The sequence below is a fragment of the Suncus etruscus genome, chromosome 4 (genome assembly GCF_024139225.1).
Source record: "Suncus etruscus isolate mSunEtr1 chromosome 4, mSunEtr1.pri.cur, whole genome shotgun sequence".
Taxonomy (NCBI): domain Eukaryota; kingdom Metazoa; phylum Chordata; class Mammalia; order Eulipotyphla; family Soricidae; genus Suncus; species Suncus etruscus.
In genome coordinates, this window is record NC_064851.1 from 96724292 (window position 1) to 96740341 (window position 16050).

General features: G+C 37.3%; 1 protein-coding gene across 2 annotated transcripts in view; it reads left to right on the forward strand.

Moving 5' to 3' along the window:
• Positions 1 to 16050, forward strand: part of TRMT11 (tRNA methyltransferase 11 homolog) — a 74387-nt gene that overhangs the window by 21056 nt on the left and 37281 nt on the right. For both annotated transcript variants that reach the window (XM_049771140.1, XM_049771141.1), the window contains 2 exons: positions 3153 to 3233; positions 5867 to 6031. In XM_049771140.1, the coding sequence (XP_049627097.1) occupies positions 3153 to 3233; positions 5867 to 6031 (246 nt within the window). The remainder of the gene's footprint in view (positions 1 to 3152; positions 3234 to 5866; positions 6032 to 16050) is intronic.

Below are 16050 nucleotides of genomic sequence, written 5' to 3' on the forward strand. Positions count from 1 at the left end.
CATGGCTGAAAAATGAGCAACATAAATATATTGAATAATAATAGTGGTATAGTTTGCCTTTGATACAAAACTTGTAAGTGGTTTATAGCTTTCATTAACTGAATATGTAGCTTTACTGAATTTAATTTGTTAATAATAAATTGTACCTTTGTCTAGTTAATTGGCAAACTAGTATGTATTTTCATTGGTTCTCACCCCAAAAGAGACAGAATGGTATAGATTAAGGAGCAAATCGAGGATGGTTTTCATTGTACTAGTTACTGTGTGATTAGGGATAGGATTTTTAACTTGTCTAAGCTCTAAGTTCCATTTGTAAAATGGTAATAGTAATATATTGTAAGGATTAAGTCAGTTTTCCCTCTCCATACCCTTTTCCCTTTCTGCTTCCTCTCTCCTCCTCTCCTCTTTCTTTTCTGCCACACTGAGTGCTCAGGGCTTACTCCTGACTTTATATTAAAGTAATACTCCTGAATATGTAATGGCAGGGATGCAACCAAGGTCTGCCACCTACAAGACCAAGTTCCTTAACCTAAAACTTTCTCCAGTCCTAGTAATATGAATTTCTTATTACTTGACACATTGTAGGTTTGATAGATATTATAAATATTTAGTAAACTAATTTATAATTTGTAGCTGTTAACAAATTATTGTCACCAATGAAATCAAGGGTTAGAACACTGTTTCTAATTCTTTAGTAACAAAGAAAATAATTGACATCAGTATATGCAACTGCTTTCACTCTCTGTGGTGTGATTTCTGATGGAGCTCTGTAGCCATAGCTGATGCCTTTTACCTTTTTCTCCACTACCAAGCAAGTCAGCTCTTTTAGTAATTAAGAGGTACCTGGGGGTACTTTTTCCTTAGTCTTGTCTTCCTTCAGATAATCAATAGGTAAGGAAAGAGTGTGACTGTTTTTGAAATGATAGAGAAGGTAAATGTTTCTGCAGTGATTTATGGGAAGGAGAACACAAGTCTGTGTAATAGTTTTTCTTCCCCTTTTGTCCAAAATTCTTTGTAGAACACTTTTTTAAATCTTAGACTGTATTAGTAGAATTCTATTTTCTAGCATATCCTTTAGCCCAGTGTGTTCAAAACCAGACTGCTAGTTTAGAGTTATGTTTTAAAAGGCATAAATAGGTATGTATCATTTTTCTTTCTTTTCTCCTCTTTCAGCAAAACCAAAGCCCAGAGTCTCATTTTCATACTCATAAAGAAAGCATGATGCTTAAGTCTCTAAAGATGAAAATTAGTAAATTAGTTTTAATACACACAAATTTCCTACTTATTTTGTCCTTTTGCCTATACATTATTACTCTAACCTTTAAGTGGTTGCCTATAAATAATTGCCAGTCTAAATGATATATGACGTTATTATATTAGATGTATAGTAAAAAATTGGAATCACTACCTGCCCTCTCAACACTTCACCCCTCTTTTTTAAAGATCATCCCTTCTAACAGAATGCATTTAAGGAAATTCCACCTAAAGTATAAATACAGAAAATATTTCAATTTCATTGGAAAAAAATTAAAAATTAAGTTGTCATCCAATTACTAATTCAGAGAAACTAATTTATAGTGATTTTATTAAAATTTTAAAAACATAAAAGGCACAGAGTTAAATAACAGATTCAGTCTAACAGATTATTCATCTCCTTTCAGCAGTGGTACTCTAAATTGGTACTCAAAACCCATTAACCAAATGGATAAGGTTCTGTTTAAGGAAGCACAGGAAAAATTTTCTGTTCCCTTGACAACTAGTCTTCTAGGTGAGTATCTGCCTTAATTGGCAGAATTGTAGTAATTCATCATAATTGGGGTGAAGTGATTTTGTGAGTATTCCAAGTCATCAGATAGTACCTTTCCTAAAGCATTAATTTTTCCTTTGAGAAAGCAATGATTAGGCAGTCTTCCTGACCTTACCACTCATACAAATGTGTTTTGTAGTTAGTATGAGGGGACCGAGGTTTTGGTTTCTGCTATACTTATTTCTTTTCTTCATGTAATCCTGTAGAATGTAGGTAGATTCACTATTTTCACAAACATAGTATTTTTAACTACATGTTACCAGATTATGTTGTAAATGACTGAAACACCTCTAATATTTAGTTCTTAGCCATCTGAAGAACACTACTCATCATTTAGTTAGATACTGTATTTTAAAATGATAAAGGGGAAAATCCATAGTTTATTCCCTTAGCATGTGCACATCTTGACAACTGGTAATATATTTCTTAGGATCTGTCCAAGTATTAAGAGCAAGTGATATTTAACTTCAATAATGAGCAAAGAAAAGTTTAATGAAAAGTATGCTTATTCAAAAATTTAGCTTTGTGAATTCTATTTCTTAAAAACTTAAAAATATCTTAATTTCTAAGGGTTTCATTAATTAAAAATATTCACATTCTCTTTATAATTGAAGGTCAGTGTTACCAAATTACTTCGTCCAGTTAGATCATTCTTTGATATTGATTATATTGATTATAGTACTAAGCAAGTAAAAAAAAAATCATCACACATAGTTTTAAAATAGAAGTAATTAACTATCTTGTTCTAATAGTTTAAATTGTGTAAATTATATTTCCAATGTTATATCCTCCTCAGTTCTTAGAAACTGTAACTACTAGTCTCTACACTTGTATGCATGTAGGTGCCAATCTACAGGTATAAAAAGAATGAAGAATGCTGAGATAGCACTCACCAAATTAGAAGAAAATTTCTGAATTTATACATTATTTTGAGAAGATGTATTTTGTTTTATGCTATTTAAAGCAGTGATGCTAACAGATATATTATTTCTTTTGTGTTCACTGTGTGGATATGTCTTAAGTCTTCTTGTTGTTTTGTTTTGTTTTGTTTTGTTTTAATTTTTTGTCCACACCCAGTGACGCTCAGGTTTACTCCTGGCTAAGCACTCAAAAATTGCTCCTGGCTTGTGAGGACCATATGGGACTCCAGGGGATAGAACCAAGGTCCCTTCTAGGCTAGTGCTTGCCAGGCTAACGCCTTACCTCTAGTGCCACTGCTCTGCCCCCCCCCCGTCATTTTTTAAATTTTATTTTGTTTTCTTAGTTCTGCTAAGTATGGTCAGGGTTACCAGGACACAGAGTTTGACACTTTTGGTTAACAGATTATCGTTATGTAACTTTACAGGTGGCCTTCTAATAGCATCTGCTCATTTTGGTGCCTATGTATATGGGACAGATATAGACTACAATACAGTTCATGGCTTGGGTGAGTGATGTTTCTGAATCATATTTTATAACCTTTGCTTTTATAACAAATGTGCTGGTAAGTGGTTTTATATGGTAGTTATTTTCAGTACCAACATGTTTATAATATTGTTATCATTTATGGTTTAGGTATACAAAATTATCTTCAGTTCCACCAGAGTATCTGAGTCCCTCTATCACTGCTCTTAGGTCACTTCTAGTCTGCTTCTTTCTTCGTTCTCCTCTTCCTTCTACTTAGTAATCTCACCCCTGCAACCAAATTTCAAAGCTTTGTTGTCATTTTATTTGGTCTATTACCTTTTTTGTTTGTCAGTAATAGTCCTTTTGGGCATTGTTTCCACATCAAAGCCTTAACCTTTGCTCTGTCATTGACTTTTAAGTTTCTCACCCACTCCCCAAGACTTCTCCCTTAGCAGGTCCAAATTAATTTATTTTATATTGCTTGTTAGAACTAATAGAATTACAGAAAATATTTGTCAGTACAAGAAAATATGTGAAAATTGTTATATCCCACCCTGGGTTCATTAAGTCATTGTCAAATGGTTTGCTAAGCTGGTTGTTGCTAGTATGAGCCTTCTGTATTAATGTTTGTGTTTCTTGAGTTTAGTTGGCTTTTACCCTACTTTCCCATCTAATTTGATATGATTTTACTGGACTAACGGTACTGAGGTATTTAGAAATGTCATATGGCTGCATATGTGGTCATATGCTTTAGGAGTTCCAGGATCTGTAGAACTGCTCGGTTTATGTGGTGATGGCTATGAGATGTGGTGTGGCTGGTGGGGCTTTGATAAGACCCCAGAGTTTTCAGCCAGAAAACCAGTGTAGTTGGAATTTTCATTAGATCGACATCTTTATAGAGATTACTCATAAAGCAGTGAAGTTGGTTGTTTTCTCCAGGCTTCTTTGTTTAACCTTTTTTCCTACACACAGTATGGAGTCATCTCTCTATTTTTGATATTTGAATTTTGTTTTCATTCTAAAGTAGATCATAGTGCAGAAAAGTATATATAAGACTAGAGGAATTGTTATAGATGATACTTATGTGACAGCCATTTGGGATAATAAAAAATATTTATTATGTGGAATTCACTTTATATCTTTTGTAAATAGAAATATATAAATATATTGAAATCCCCCAAGTATATAAGGTTGATATATCTCAGATGAATCTCATCTCTTTTCCTAAGTTGTGTCTCATGGTCACAGCTCCTACCTTTCCAAAGTTAGCTCTCTGTTTCTGGTATGCTGATTAGATTCAACATCTTTTCATTGGACCATTTGCCTCTGGAAGAAAGAGGTGCCTACTCTTCAGAAGTAGATTTTACTTGTGTATAGTTTGAATTTGTTAAGCAATTGAATTTTTTTCTATTTCTTGATTTAAACACCATGGTTACAAGTTTGTTCATAATATATTTTTTCCCAGTTACAAAGTTGTTTGTGATCAAGATTCAGTCACACAGTGTACAAAACCCTTAACCAGTGTACATTTCTTGCCATTAATGTCCCCAGTTTCCCTTCAGCCCTCTCTTGCCCTTTTCCCTGCCTGCTCTGAGGCACACATTTTTCTTCTTTTTTTTTTTTTTTTTTTTTTTGGTTTTTGGGTCACACCAGGCAGTGCTCAGGGGTTATTCCTGGCTCCAGGCTCAGAAATTGCTCCTGGCAGGCACAGGGGACCATATGGAACGCCGGGATTCGAACCGATGACCTCCTGCATGAAAGGCAAACACTTTACCTCCATGCTATCTCTCCGGCCCCACATTTTTCTTCTTTCTCCCTCCATCTCCTCCCCTCTTTTCTCTTTGTCTTTCTGTTCTTTTAGATACTGATTTACAATATTGTTAATGAAGGGTATCATGCATATCACTTTATCTTCTTTCAGCTCCAGTTCTTATCCAGAGTGATCATTTTCAACTATCATCGTAGTGGTCCTCTCTGCCCTAATTGCACTCCCTCACTATTTGTGGCAAGCTTCCTACTATGAATTGGACCTCCTGGCCCTTTTCTCTATTGTCACTGGATATTATTACCATAGTATCTATGCCTATCTATCTCCCTCTGACTCATTTCGCTCAGTATAGCTCTTTAAAGACTGTGTTATGGGGCTGGCGAGATAGCATGGAGGTAAGGCGTTTACCTTCCATGCAGGAGGACAGTGGTTCAAATCCCAGCATCCCATAAGGCACGCGTCCGTCCCCCCCCCCCCCCCCCCCGTGCCTACCTGGGGCGATTTCTGAGTGTGGAGCCAATAGTAACCCCTGAGCGCTGCCGGGTATGACCCAAAAACCAAAAAAAAAAAAACCCCAAAAACAAAAAACTGTGTTACATTAACACAATGTTGTTTACATTATTTTATCATTTAAAGTAAAATGTTTTTTTTTATTTGTATAAATGAAATTAGATTTAAATAGCACAGGTTACTGTGTTACATTAACACAATGTTGTTTACATTATTCTATCAATTAAAGTAAAATGTTTTTTTTTATTTGTATAAATGAAATTAGATTTAAATGGCACAGGTTGGATTTGGTTACATGTTAGTTTGGATGATTTAAGCATTTTCAATTAAATGACAATAAAGAAGAATTCTTTCTTTGATTGGATACTTTTAATCTTAGTTTATCTTTCTCTTAGGAAAGGCTAGTAGGAAAAACCAAAAATGGAGGGGACCAGATGAAAACATAAGGGCAAATCTTCGTCAGTATGGTTTAGAGAAATACTACCTCGATGTCCTGATATCAGATGCATCTAAACCTTCCTGGAGGAAAGGCACATATTTTGATGCTATCATCACTGATCGTAAGTTTATGATGCAAAAAGAGTGGTATGATTTGTCTTTTAATGCCATTTATATTTCAGAAAATGGCTATTTTTTATGATCTTTTATGTTCTTTAGTTTTGAAAGAAGGAACCAACAAGGGAAGAAAAATTGTTTATGTTTTTAAAGTTGACTTGATAAAGCCATTTGTATTTTGAGTACTAAATTTATCAATTCACACACACTTAGACTAGTATATTCCCACCCCTGAGAAGAAAGTTAGATAGGTTAGGATAGAAGTTTAACTATGTAGTTAAGGTTTGCCTTTTTGTTCTTGTAAACTATATTAACCTGACATTCTTTTTTCCAGCTTACTTTTTTGAGGCCTATATTTGTTTTTATGTTTGTTTGACATTTGATTATACTTGGTTATTGGTATTTTAGTTATAACTATGTTAATTGCCATTATGCTATGAGACTTTGAGGCAAATTTTCAGATATCACATATTGCTCCATGTGTAATCTTTTATTAATGCCTGTTTTCACTGACATCTGCTTTTTAGAAGTACAGGAAATTTGGGAACCACTTGGCATACTGAACTCTCTGAACTTTAAGAATGTGTTTAAGAAATTGTTTTCTGGTAGCTTCTGAGTTCTTGGGCTTTTCAGGCTTCTTCCTAACAATAGTATACCTTTCTGAGAGGAGGGCTGGAAATTCCAGCTCACTACATGAAGCTCACCACAAAGAGTGATAAGTGCAGTCAGAGAAATAACTACATTGAGAACTATCATAGCAATGTGAATGAATGAGGGAAGTAGAAAGCCTGTCTCCAGTACAGGTGGGGGTGGGGTGAAGGGAAGGGAGATTTGGGACATTGATAATGGTGGGGGGGGGGGCGTTCTTTACATGACTGAAACCCAACCACAATCATGTTTGTGATCAAGGTGTGTAAATAAAGATATTAATTTAAAAAATAATATACCTTTTCAGTAATGTTTGAAAATAACTGTAAATAGTGACAAATGTACTCCTTAATTCTCTTTCAACCCTTTTCAACTCCTTGGTGTCATAGAAGATTTCAAACCTAACAAGAAAATTGTAAAAGCATTGTGATATCTATATGAAAATGATTTATGAAAATTGAATAACCATAATGAACAGTCTACTTATTATTTCTCTCACATTTCATAAAAGAAAAATATTCTTTTATAATGAGAGTAAGTTGCACACCTGTGGTCTCTTTTCTCCTAGAATGTCAATATATATTCTCAACAATAATCAGGGATATTCTTTTAGATAGCGAAATTATAAATGACAATTAAATTGATAGAATGTTTTTTGGTTCTCGTTGAATTTTGTCAGTGGACTATAATATTCTTTATACTGTGTTTTCCCCTCAAATATAAAGTAATAATGTAATCTTTCTCTGATTTTTCAGATCTGTGCCAGTGCACAGAGCTTACTCTTGGTGGGCTCAGGGAACCATTTGGGGTAACAGGGATTGAACTTGGGTCAGCTGCATGCAAGACAAGCCCCCTACCCGCTATATTATCACTCTATCCTATCTTTGACATTTTAGACCATAGTGTTCAACTCATTTCTAGCCTCCATGTTTAAAATAGAATGTTTTATATTTTTTAATGTAATTTTTATTTTGATCATAGTGGCTTACATATTGTTGACAATAATATTTTAGGTATATATTTACATAAAATCAGGGGGGATTCCCATCCCTAAATTGTCCTCCCTACACCTCCATTTTTGTCCTACCTCCCATTTCCTCTTCCCTCTCCCCCAGGGCGTCTAGAATATGTGGTCCCCTCTGTATCTAACCTACTACTTAGTAGTCTTGCATCAGTTTGGTCTTGATGCCTCCCTGATTTCCCCCTCTAAGTGGGGGCAGGGCTAGCTAGTTCAAGTTGCGTGGTTTTGCCTGAAAAGGTGAAAATATATAAACTGGGGGTAAAAGTCTAATACCCCGAAGATGGGCAGAGTCCTTCTAGAGGTTCTCATCATCGATTTGGGAAATGAATGAGAGAAAGAATGTGAAACACTCCACCAGTACCAAAAGAAGTGTCAAATATCCAGTGAGGACTCCAGCTATATCGATAAGCACCACAAAAGACAGATAAACAAAATAAAACAAAACAAACAAAAACCAAAAACAAACAAAAAACAAACAAAAAAAAAACACGCCGTGGTCTTGAAATAAGAAACATGGCGTAGCCCCTCTCGAAAGAAAAGGAAGAGAGAAAAGAAAAAAAGTAAATAAATAAATAAGGATATCTGGGGACAACGATTTCAATAATCACATCCAAACAGAGAAATCGACCAAAATAGCTAGGTAAATAAAAATAATAATAACAATAATAAATGAAGGTAATATATATATACATATACATATATATATAAATGTCCAAGGTTTTGTGTTTTTTTTTTCCCTTCTGCCCTGGCACAGTAAATATTGGGGTCATTCGAAAAGGAATTCACTTGCCCTATGCGATATGGGGTTTCTCCGTCCTTGGAGTATACTGTCATGGGATCAACTCTAGTTTTTGCTCAGGATCATTACTCTCCCGGTGGTGGGTTTTGTTTTTTTTTTTTTTTTTTTTTGGTGTGTGGAAGACTTCTGCTCTGTCCAGGGTGATGCAATCAGAGCTCTGTGTTTAGAGGTCTCAGTATCTGTACAGATCCTGAGATGGGACTTATGGTGAAGTCAGTCTTTGTGAATCTAGAGGTTCTGTTACCTCAGTGCCATTTTAATCCGTCTTCTGTGGTTGGTGATCTTAGTCTTTGCCCTGAACCTAGGATGGCATCTAGGATAGCGTCTTTCTTTGTGCTTCCAGAAGCCCCTTTCCGTTACAATTGTCTCTGCCGGACCTTTGGAACTGAGGATCATGCTTATTGTGCAGGTCTTAGTTCAAACCCTAAACTAGGGCTTTTTTATTGGTCCCAAGATGTATACAGTCTGGTCATGGTTCTCGTATCCAGTCATCTGTAAAACACAATCTTGGCTTTTGGACCTACCAAAGGGTGCCACGTCTTCTGGTTTTGTCTTGTCGTTGGCTGGTGAGGTAGGCTAAACTGCTCTGAGGTCAAGTTGTTCACATTTTCCTCATTGTCGGGATATCGTGTTTAAGCTGGCCCTTGTTGTTGACCCTGCAGTACTAAGGCTGTCCCAGATGGAGTTTGTTTCTTGCAGCTGTTGTGAAGAGCTGTGCCGTTTCTATGTCTGGGATCCAGGGTTCAAGGCTGGTTGAATGGTATCTAATCACCTGAGGTCTAAGTTGATTCCACATGACATATTTTCAAGGTAGGAGATAACCCTGTATTGTAACCAACTATGAGTTCCTATCTTTAGTAGATAAGATCTCTTTTTTTTTATATGTAAGATTTCCCCTTTATTTAGTGTGCCTTTGCAGAGGGAAGTGGTGCTCCATTATATTGTCGGTGTATTTGGATTGGACAGAGTGGGTAACAAAAATAGGTCGCATATCCAAAAACGATTATAAAAAATAAAAAAAAAAAAGAAATAAAAGTGTATGTGCCCACAAATATATATGTAGGGCAAACATTTAAAAAAAAAAAAAGAGAGAGATAAAATGAGTTAGCGAAGTTTTTAAAGGACCAAAGTGGTGCAAGAGACTACTTTACATTTGGGGGAGAACATGTAAAGAGGTGGTGTATTACAGGTCTTATGCCTATGTTGAAAGTACAGTTTTTCCCGTTGTCTTTTGGATTTTTCTTGTGGTGTGTGGGTTCCCAGGCATCTTCCAATCACTCCCCCTGACCTTCTTCATATTGGTAAAAATTTGCGGCAGGGAATTCTTGGAAGAGTTCTTGCATTGGGGATACTATTGGACCTAAGTCCGGTTTCAGGAAACAGTCCACGTTAGGGGGAGATGGTAGGGAGGGTCTCGTAGCATGAGTCTTCAGGGAAGTTGGCTGTCTTTTCTTGCAGGAGACGAGGTGTGGGATTGGCTGGGTGTCCCCTCGCCTGGGTGCTGGGTACTGGTTCGTTGGGTAGGAGGTCGATCTTGATGCCTAAGAGATTAGGGACTGAGGGTGGAGAGTTTTAATATGGTGGGAGATCTGGATGGGATTGAGGGGTGATGGGATAGTTGGATTTCCGGGGGGGGGAAGGGGAAGGTATATGGGAGGGGTATGAAGGAAGAGAAAAGAGAAAATACCGTAGAAAGGGAGAAGAGAAAGGGGAAAAAGTAAAGAGAAGAATAGAAGAGAAAAAAAAAGAAAAAAGTAGCGAGAAGAAAGGAGAGAATAGCAAGGGAATGCTGGTTTGGTTGAATGTGTTCGATGACTAGAGCCTGTAGTTTAGGTCTGTACGTCGTCACAGGTACTGCTTTGGTGGTCTGACTGGTCCCTTGCTTCAATTCCTAAAAGAAGGTTTAACCTAGAAATAAAGTCTATGTTAAAGAGTTTTCTCGTGGCCATCTCGTCTTGCAAACAAGGTATGGTATCTCGTGTGGTATCCCGAGTTGCCATCTTAGTTTGTCCGCCCTTTGTATCTAAGGGTGCCTGTGGACAGAAAAGCTGAGAGGTTATTTAAAATGTAGCAAGGTAAAGGAATTAAAACGTAGTGTTATGGTATATTGCCATTGCAGTCCGTGATTTCCTGTGGTGTTCTATACTTGTGTTCCTGTTTACGATCTCTAAGGGATTATTGTGAGCTTTTGTTGTGGGGGTCTGATTACGTACCTGTTCTCTCTATGTTGCTGTTTCTGTTGTTGCTGTTTTCTTTGTGGTATAATGAGCCGTCAAGAGTTTGCGTTGTTCCTTTTTCATGTATTTTGGACACTGTTCCCACGTATATGTTGACTATTACAGTGTTCGGAGTTTCTACCCTGTTAAACCCTGTTGTATGATTGTTAGGTATTAGTTGTGTGTAAAATATATGTTCTAGGTGTTTCAGAATAGTGCTACCATTCTGTGTTTATCTTTTGTCTTCTGACTTACTTTGTTTAACATAACATGATCTAGGTCCATCCACGTTGCTGCAAAGTCTGTGATTGTATCATTTCTAACTGCCATGTAATATTCCATTGTGTATATGTACCACATCTTAATGATCCATTCATCCGTTGTTGGACATCTAGGTTGGTTCCAAGATTTGGCTATTATACTGAGTGCTGCAATAAATAGTGGGGTGCATACGTATTTTGGAATGAATGTCCTTCCATCTTGTGGATATATGCCTAGGAGAGCAATTGCTGGGTCAAATGGCAGCTCAATTCTGAGTTCTTTGAGCACTCTCCAGACTTTCCTCCATAGGTGTTGGACTAGGGGGCATTCCCACCAGCAGTGGATGAGAGTTCCTTTCATACCGCATCCCCGCCAACAAAGGTTGTTTCCATTATTTTTGATGTGAGCCATCCTCACTGGTGTAAGGTGGTATCTCATTGTTGTCTTGATTTGGATCTCCCTGATGATGAGTGAAGGTGAGCATGTTTTCATGTGTTTGTTGGCCATCCTTCTGTCTTCCTCAGAGAAGTGTCTATTCATTTCATCTCCCCATTTTTTTATGGCTTTATTTGGTTTTGGGGGGCTCAGCTTTCTGAGTGCTTTGTATGTTCTAGATATCAGCCCTTTATCTGATATGTCGAGTGAAAAGATTTTTTCCCATTCTGTTAACTGTCTTCTTGCATTAAGTAGGGTTTCTTTTGCCATGCAGAAGCTTTTAAGTTTAATGTAGTCCCATTTGTTTATATTTGATGCTAATGTTCTTGCCATTGGTGCTCCATTCTCAAAGACCTTTTTGATGTATAGGTCTTCGAGTGTTCTACCTATTTTATTCTCGATAAACTTTATAGATTCAGGTCTGATTTCAAGGTCTTTGATCCATTTTGAGTTAACTTTTGTATAAGGGGTGAGGTATGGGTCAATCTTCACTTTCGTACATGTGGTTTTCCAGTTGTACCAACACCATTTGTTGAATAGACTTCCTTTGTTCCATTTCAGGTTCTTACCTCTTTTATCAAATATTAGTTGGCTGTATATCTTGGGGTTTATGTCTGGGAATTCTGTTCTGACCCACTGGTCTGAAGTCCTGTGTCTGTTCCAGTACCATGCTGTTTTGACTACTATGGCTTTATAGTATAGTTTCAAGTTAGGTAAGGAGATGCCTCCCAGATTTTTGTTTTTCAGTATGTTTTTGGCTATCCTGGGTCTTTTGTGGTTCCAGATAAATTTTATGATTGATTGTTCTATTTATTTAAAGAATGGTGTCTGGATTTGGATAGGGATTGCATTAAATCTATATAGTAGTTTGGGTAGGATAGTCATTTTGACTATGTTAATTCTACCTATACATGAGCATGGGATGTTTTTCCAATTCTTTAGATCGTCTTCAATTTCTTTCTGAAGCATTTTGAAGTTTCCCTGGTATAGGTCTTTCACTTCCCTTGTAAGGTTGATTCCTAGGTACCTGATATTTTTTGATACTATTTTAAATGGTATTGTGTTTTTAATCTCTCTCTCCTCGATTTCGTTGTTTGTATATAGAAATGCTACTGTCTTTTGTGTATTGACTTTGTATCCAGCCACTTTGCTGTATTGGTTAATTGTTTCTAGGAGTTTTACTGTGGAATCTTTAGGATTTTCGATGTATATCATCATATCCTCTGCAAATAGAGATAGCTTGTGTTCCTCTTTCCCAATTTGGATTCCTTTGATTCCCTTCTCTTGTCGGATTGCTATTGCTAGGACTTCTAGGGTTATATTGAATAAGAGTGGAGAGAGTGGACAGCCTTGTCTAGTTCCTGACCTTAATGGAAATGCTTCTAGTTTCTTGCCATTAAGTATAATGTTGGCTCTAGGCTTTTCATAGATAGCTGTGACTATCTTGAGGAAGGTTCCTTCTAACCCTATTTTGCTGAGTGTCGTTAACATGAAAGGGTGTTGGATCTTGTCAAATGCCTTCTCTGCATCGATTGATATGATCATGTGGTTTTTGTTTTTCTTGTTGTTGATGTGATGTATAATGTTGATTGATTTGCGTATGTTGAACCAACCTTGCATTCCTGGTATAAATCCCACTTGGTCATGATGTATGATCTTTTTGATGAAGTGCTGGATTCGGTTTGCTAAGATTTTGTTGAGTATCTTTGCATCTATGTTCATTAGTGAGATTGGTCTGTAGTTTTCTTTATTGGTGGTATCTTTGCCATCTTTGGGAATGAGTGTGATATTTGCCTCATAGAAGGAGTTGGGGAGGATTCCTGTTTTTTCTATGGCTTGGAAGAGCCTATGGAAAAGTGGTAGTAAATCTTCCCGGAATGTTTGGTAGAATTCACCTGTAAATCCATCTGGGCCTGGGCTTTTATTCTTAGGGAGTTTTTTAATTACATCTTCAATTTCCTCTGAGGTGATTGGTCTGTTTAGGCTTTCTAGTTCTTCCTTTTCCAGTCTTGGAAGAGGGTGTTTGTCCAAGAATCTGTCAATTTCTTCTGGGTTCTCTATCTTAGCTGAGTATAGTTGTTCATAATATGATCTTATGATATGTTGTATTTCTTGAGGTTCTGTTGTAATCTCTCCCCTTTCATTTGTGATCCTACTGATTTGGGTGTTTTCCCTCTTCTTTTTGGTGAGTTTTGCCAGTGGTTTATCTATCTTGTTTATTTTTTCGAAAAACCAACTCCTGGTTTCATTGATTTTTTGTATTGTTTTTTTAGTTTCTATGTTGTTTATTTCTGCTCTGGTTTTTATTATTTCTTGCCTTCTGGTTGTGGTTGGATTTCTCTGTTGCTGTTGTTCCAATTCTTTGAGGTGATCTTTTAAACTGTTGGTTTTGTTATTTTCTTGTTTCTTGACATAGGCCTGTATCGCTATGAGTTTCCCCCTAATTACTGCTTTTGCTGTGTCCCATAAATTTTGACATGTTGTCTCTTCATTGTCATTTGTCTCAAGGAATCTTTTTATTTCTTCCTTGAGTTGTTCTTTGATCCAGCTGTTGTTGAGCAGCATGTTGTTTAATCTCCAGGTATTAGTTTTTCTCCATTGTTTCTTCTTGACATCGATTTTGAGTTCTGTTGCATAGTGATCTGAAAGGGTACTTCTAATGATCCTTACCTTTGTGGTCTTATATAGGTTGGTTTTGTATCCCAAGACATGGTCTATTCTGGAGAAGGTTCCATGTGGGCTCGAGAAGAATGTGTATTCTGCTTTCTGGGGATGGAGGGCTCTATATAAGTCTATTAGCCCCAAATCTTCTAATTTTTCATTTAGAGCTCTTATTTCTTTGCTATTTTTCTGTTTGGTGGATCTGTCCAGTGGTGATAGTGGAGTATTGAGGTCCCCTACTACTATCACATTTCCCTTCATGTGTTTCTCCAGGTTTACGAGCAGTTGCCTCACATATTTTGCTGACTACATTGGGTGCATAGATATTGACCAGGGTTAGTGTTTCTTGATCTAATGTTCCCCTGATCAGTATGTAGTGACCCTCTTTATCTCTGACCACTTTCTTGAGGTTGAATGCAATTTGGTCTGATATAAGAATGGCTGTCCCTGCTCTTTTTTGTTTTCCATTGGCCTGAATAATTACTTTCCATCCTTTGATTCTAAGCCTATGCTTGTCCTGTAGCTGTAGGTGTGTTTCTTGTAGGCAACAGAAGTCCGGTTTATTTTTCCTAATCCAGTTCTCTACTATGTGTCTTTTAATTGGAGAGTTTAGTCCATTAACATTTAGGGAGATTATTGAGAGAGAGGACTGTTGTGCAGTTGTGTTGTGTAGGGTGGCTTTTGTTACAATCGGGGGTTTGGATTGTGTAATTCATCTCTGAGTAGGTCGTTTAGGATCTGCTTTGTTTGCACAAATAGCTCTAGTTCGGTCTTGTTTGAAAATGTTTTCAGTCTGTTCTCCCATATGAATGATAATTTTGCTGGGTATTGGACTCTAGGTTGGAAGTTTCTTTCATTCAGTCGTTTAAATATGTCATTCCACTGTCTCCTTGCTTGAATTATTTCGATTGGGAGATCTGGTTTGATTCTTATGTCCCTACCTTTGTACTTGAGGTTTTTTTTCTCTCTTATTGCCTTAAGAATTTCCTCTTTCTCTTTGTTTTTTGCCATTTGGATTACTATATGTCTTGGTGTAGGTTTATTAGGATCTATCTTACTAGGAACTCTCTTGATTTCCTGGAATTGCCCTGAAGTTTCATTCCAAAGGGTGGGGAAGTTCTCTGCTATTATCTCTCTGACTACTTGTTCTTCCCCTTTCCCTATTTCCTCCCCTTCTGGTATACCCACGATTCTTAGATTGTTTCTTTTGTCCTTGTTCATTAGGTACTGGACTTTTCCTTCCAGTGCTTTGCCTTTTATTTCTTTGTTGGTTTCTTGGTCATTTTTTGTTTGCAGTTTTCCTTCGAGTTCTTCGATGTGTTTCTCCAACTCTGTGTTTCTGCTAGTAAGGCTTGTTACTTTGTCTGTTAATTCCTTCACTTCTTTTTGAATGAACTCTCTCATACTCTTTAACATTTCTTCTTTAATTTGGGTGATTCGTTCCTCCATAGATATCTTATACTCGGTAGCTAAAGTTTCTCTCATTTCTTTTATTAGTTCTTGTGTTTCCTTCCTCATTGCTGCTTTTAGGTCACTTTCCCACAAATCTGTGCGTTTTGGCGGACTTGGAAATTTGTTAGGGTTTGTCTCCATATCTTCAGATCTTAGGGTTCTCTTTGATTTACCCATATTTCCTTGTGTTTATTGGTGTGCTTTGGAGAGCTGTTTCTTCCAATTTCAGTCTGTTTTGATCCCCTGTGGTGTGGGAATGGGTCCCCTCCCTGAGGGTGGATCTAGTGGTACTGTTGGGTGGGCTTGCCCCGGTTTGGCTCCTCTTGTGCTCTTTTTGTGGCCTGATTCGTTGCTTTGCCCTATTGTTGTCAGCTATTTCTGGGAGGCAGGAGATACCCGACGGGGGGCGGGCACGTTCACGCTGTCCGCGTGGGTGAGCGGAACTTCCCTACCTTCCTGTGGGCAAAGGACCCCCAGCAGGAGGAAAGCAGCCGGTCGCACGGTAGGGGTGGGCGGTAGGGACTTCCTTAC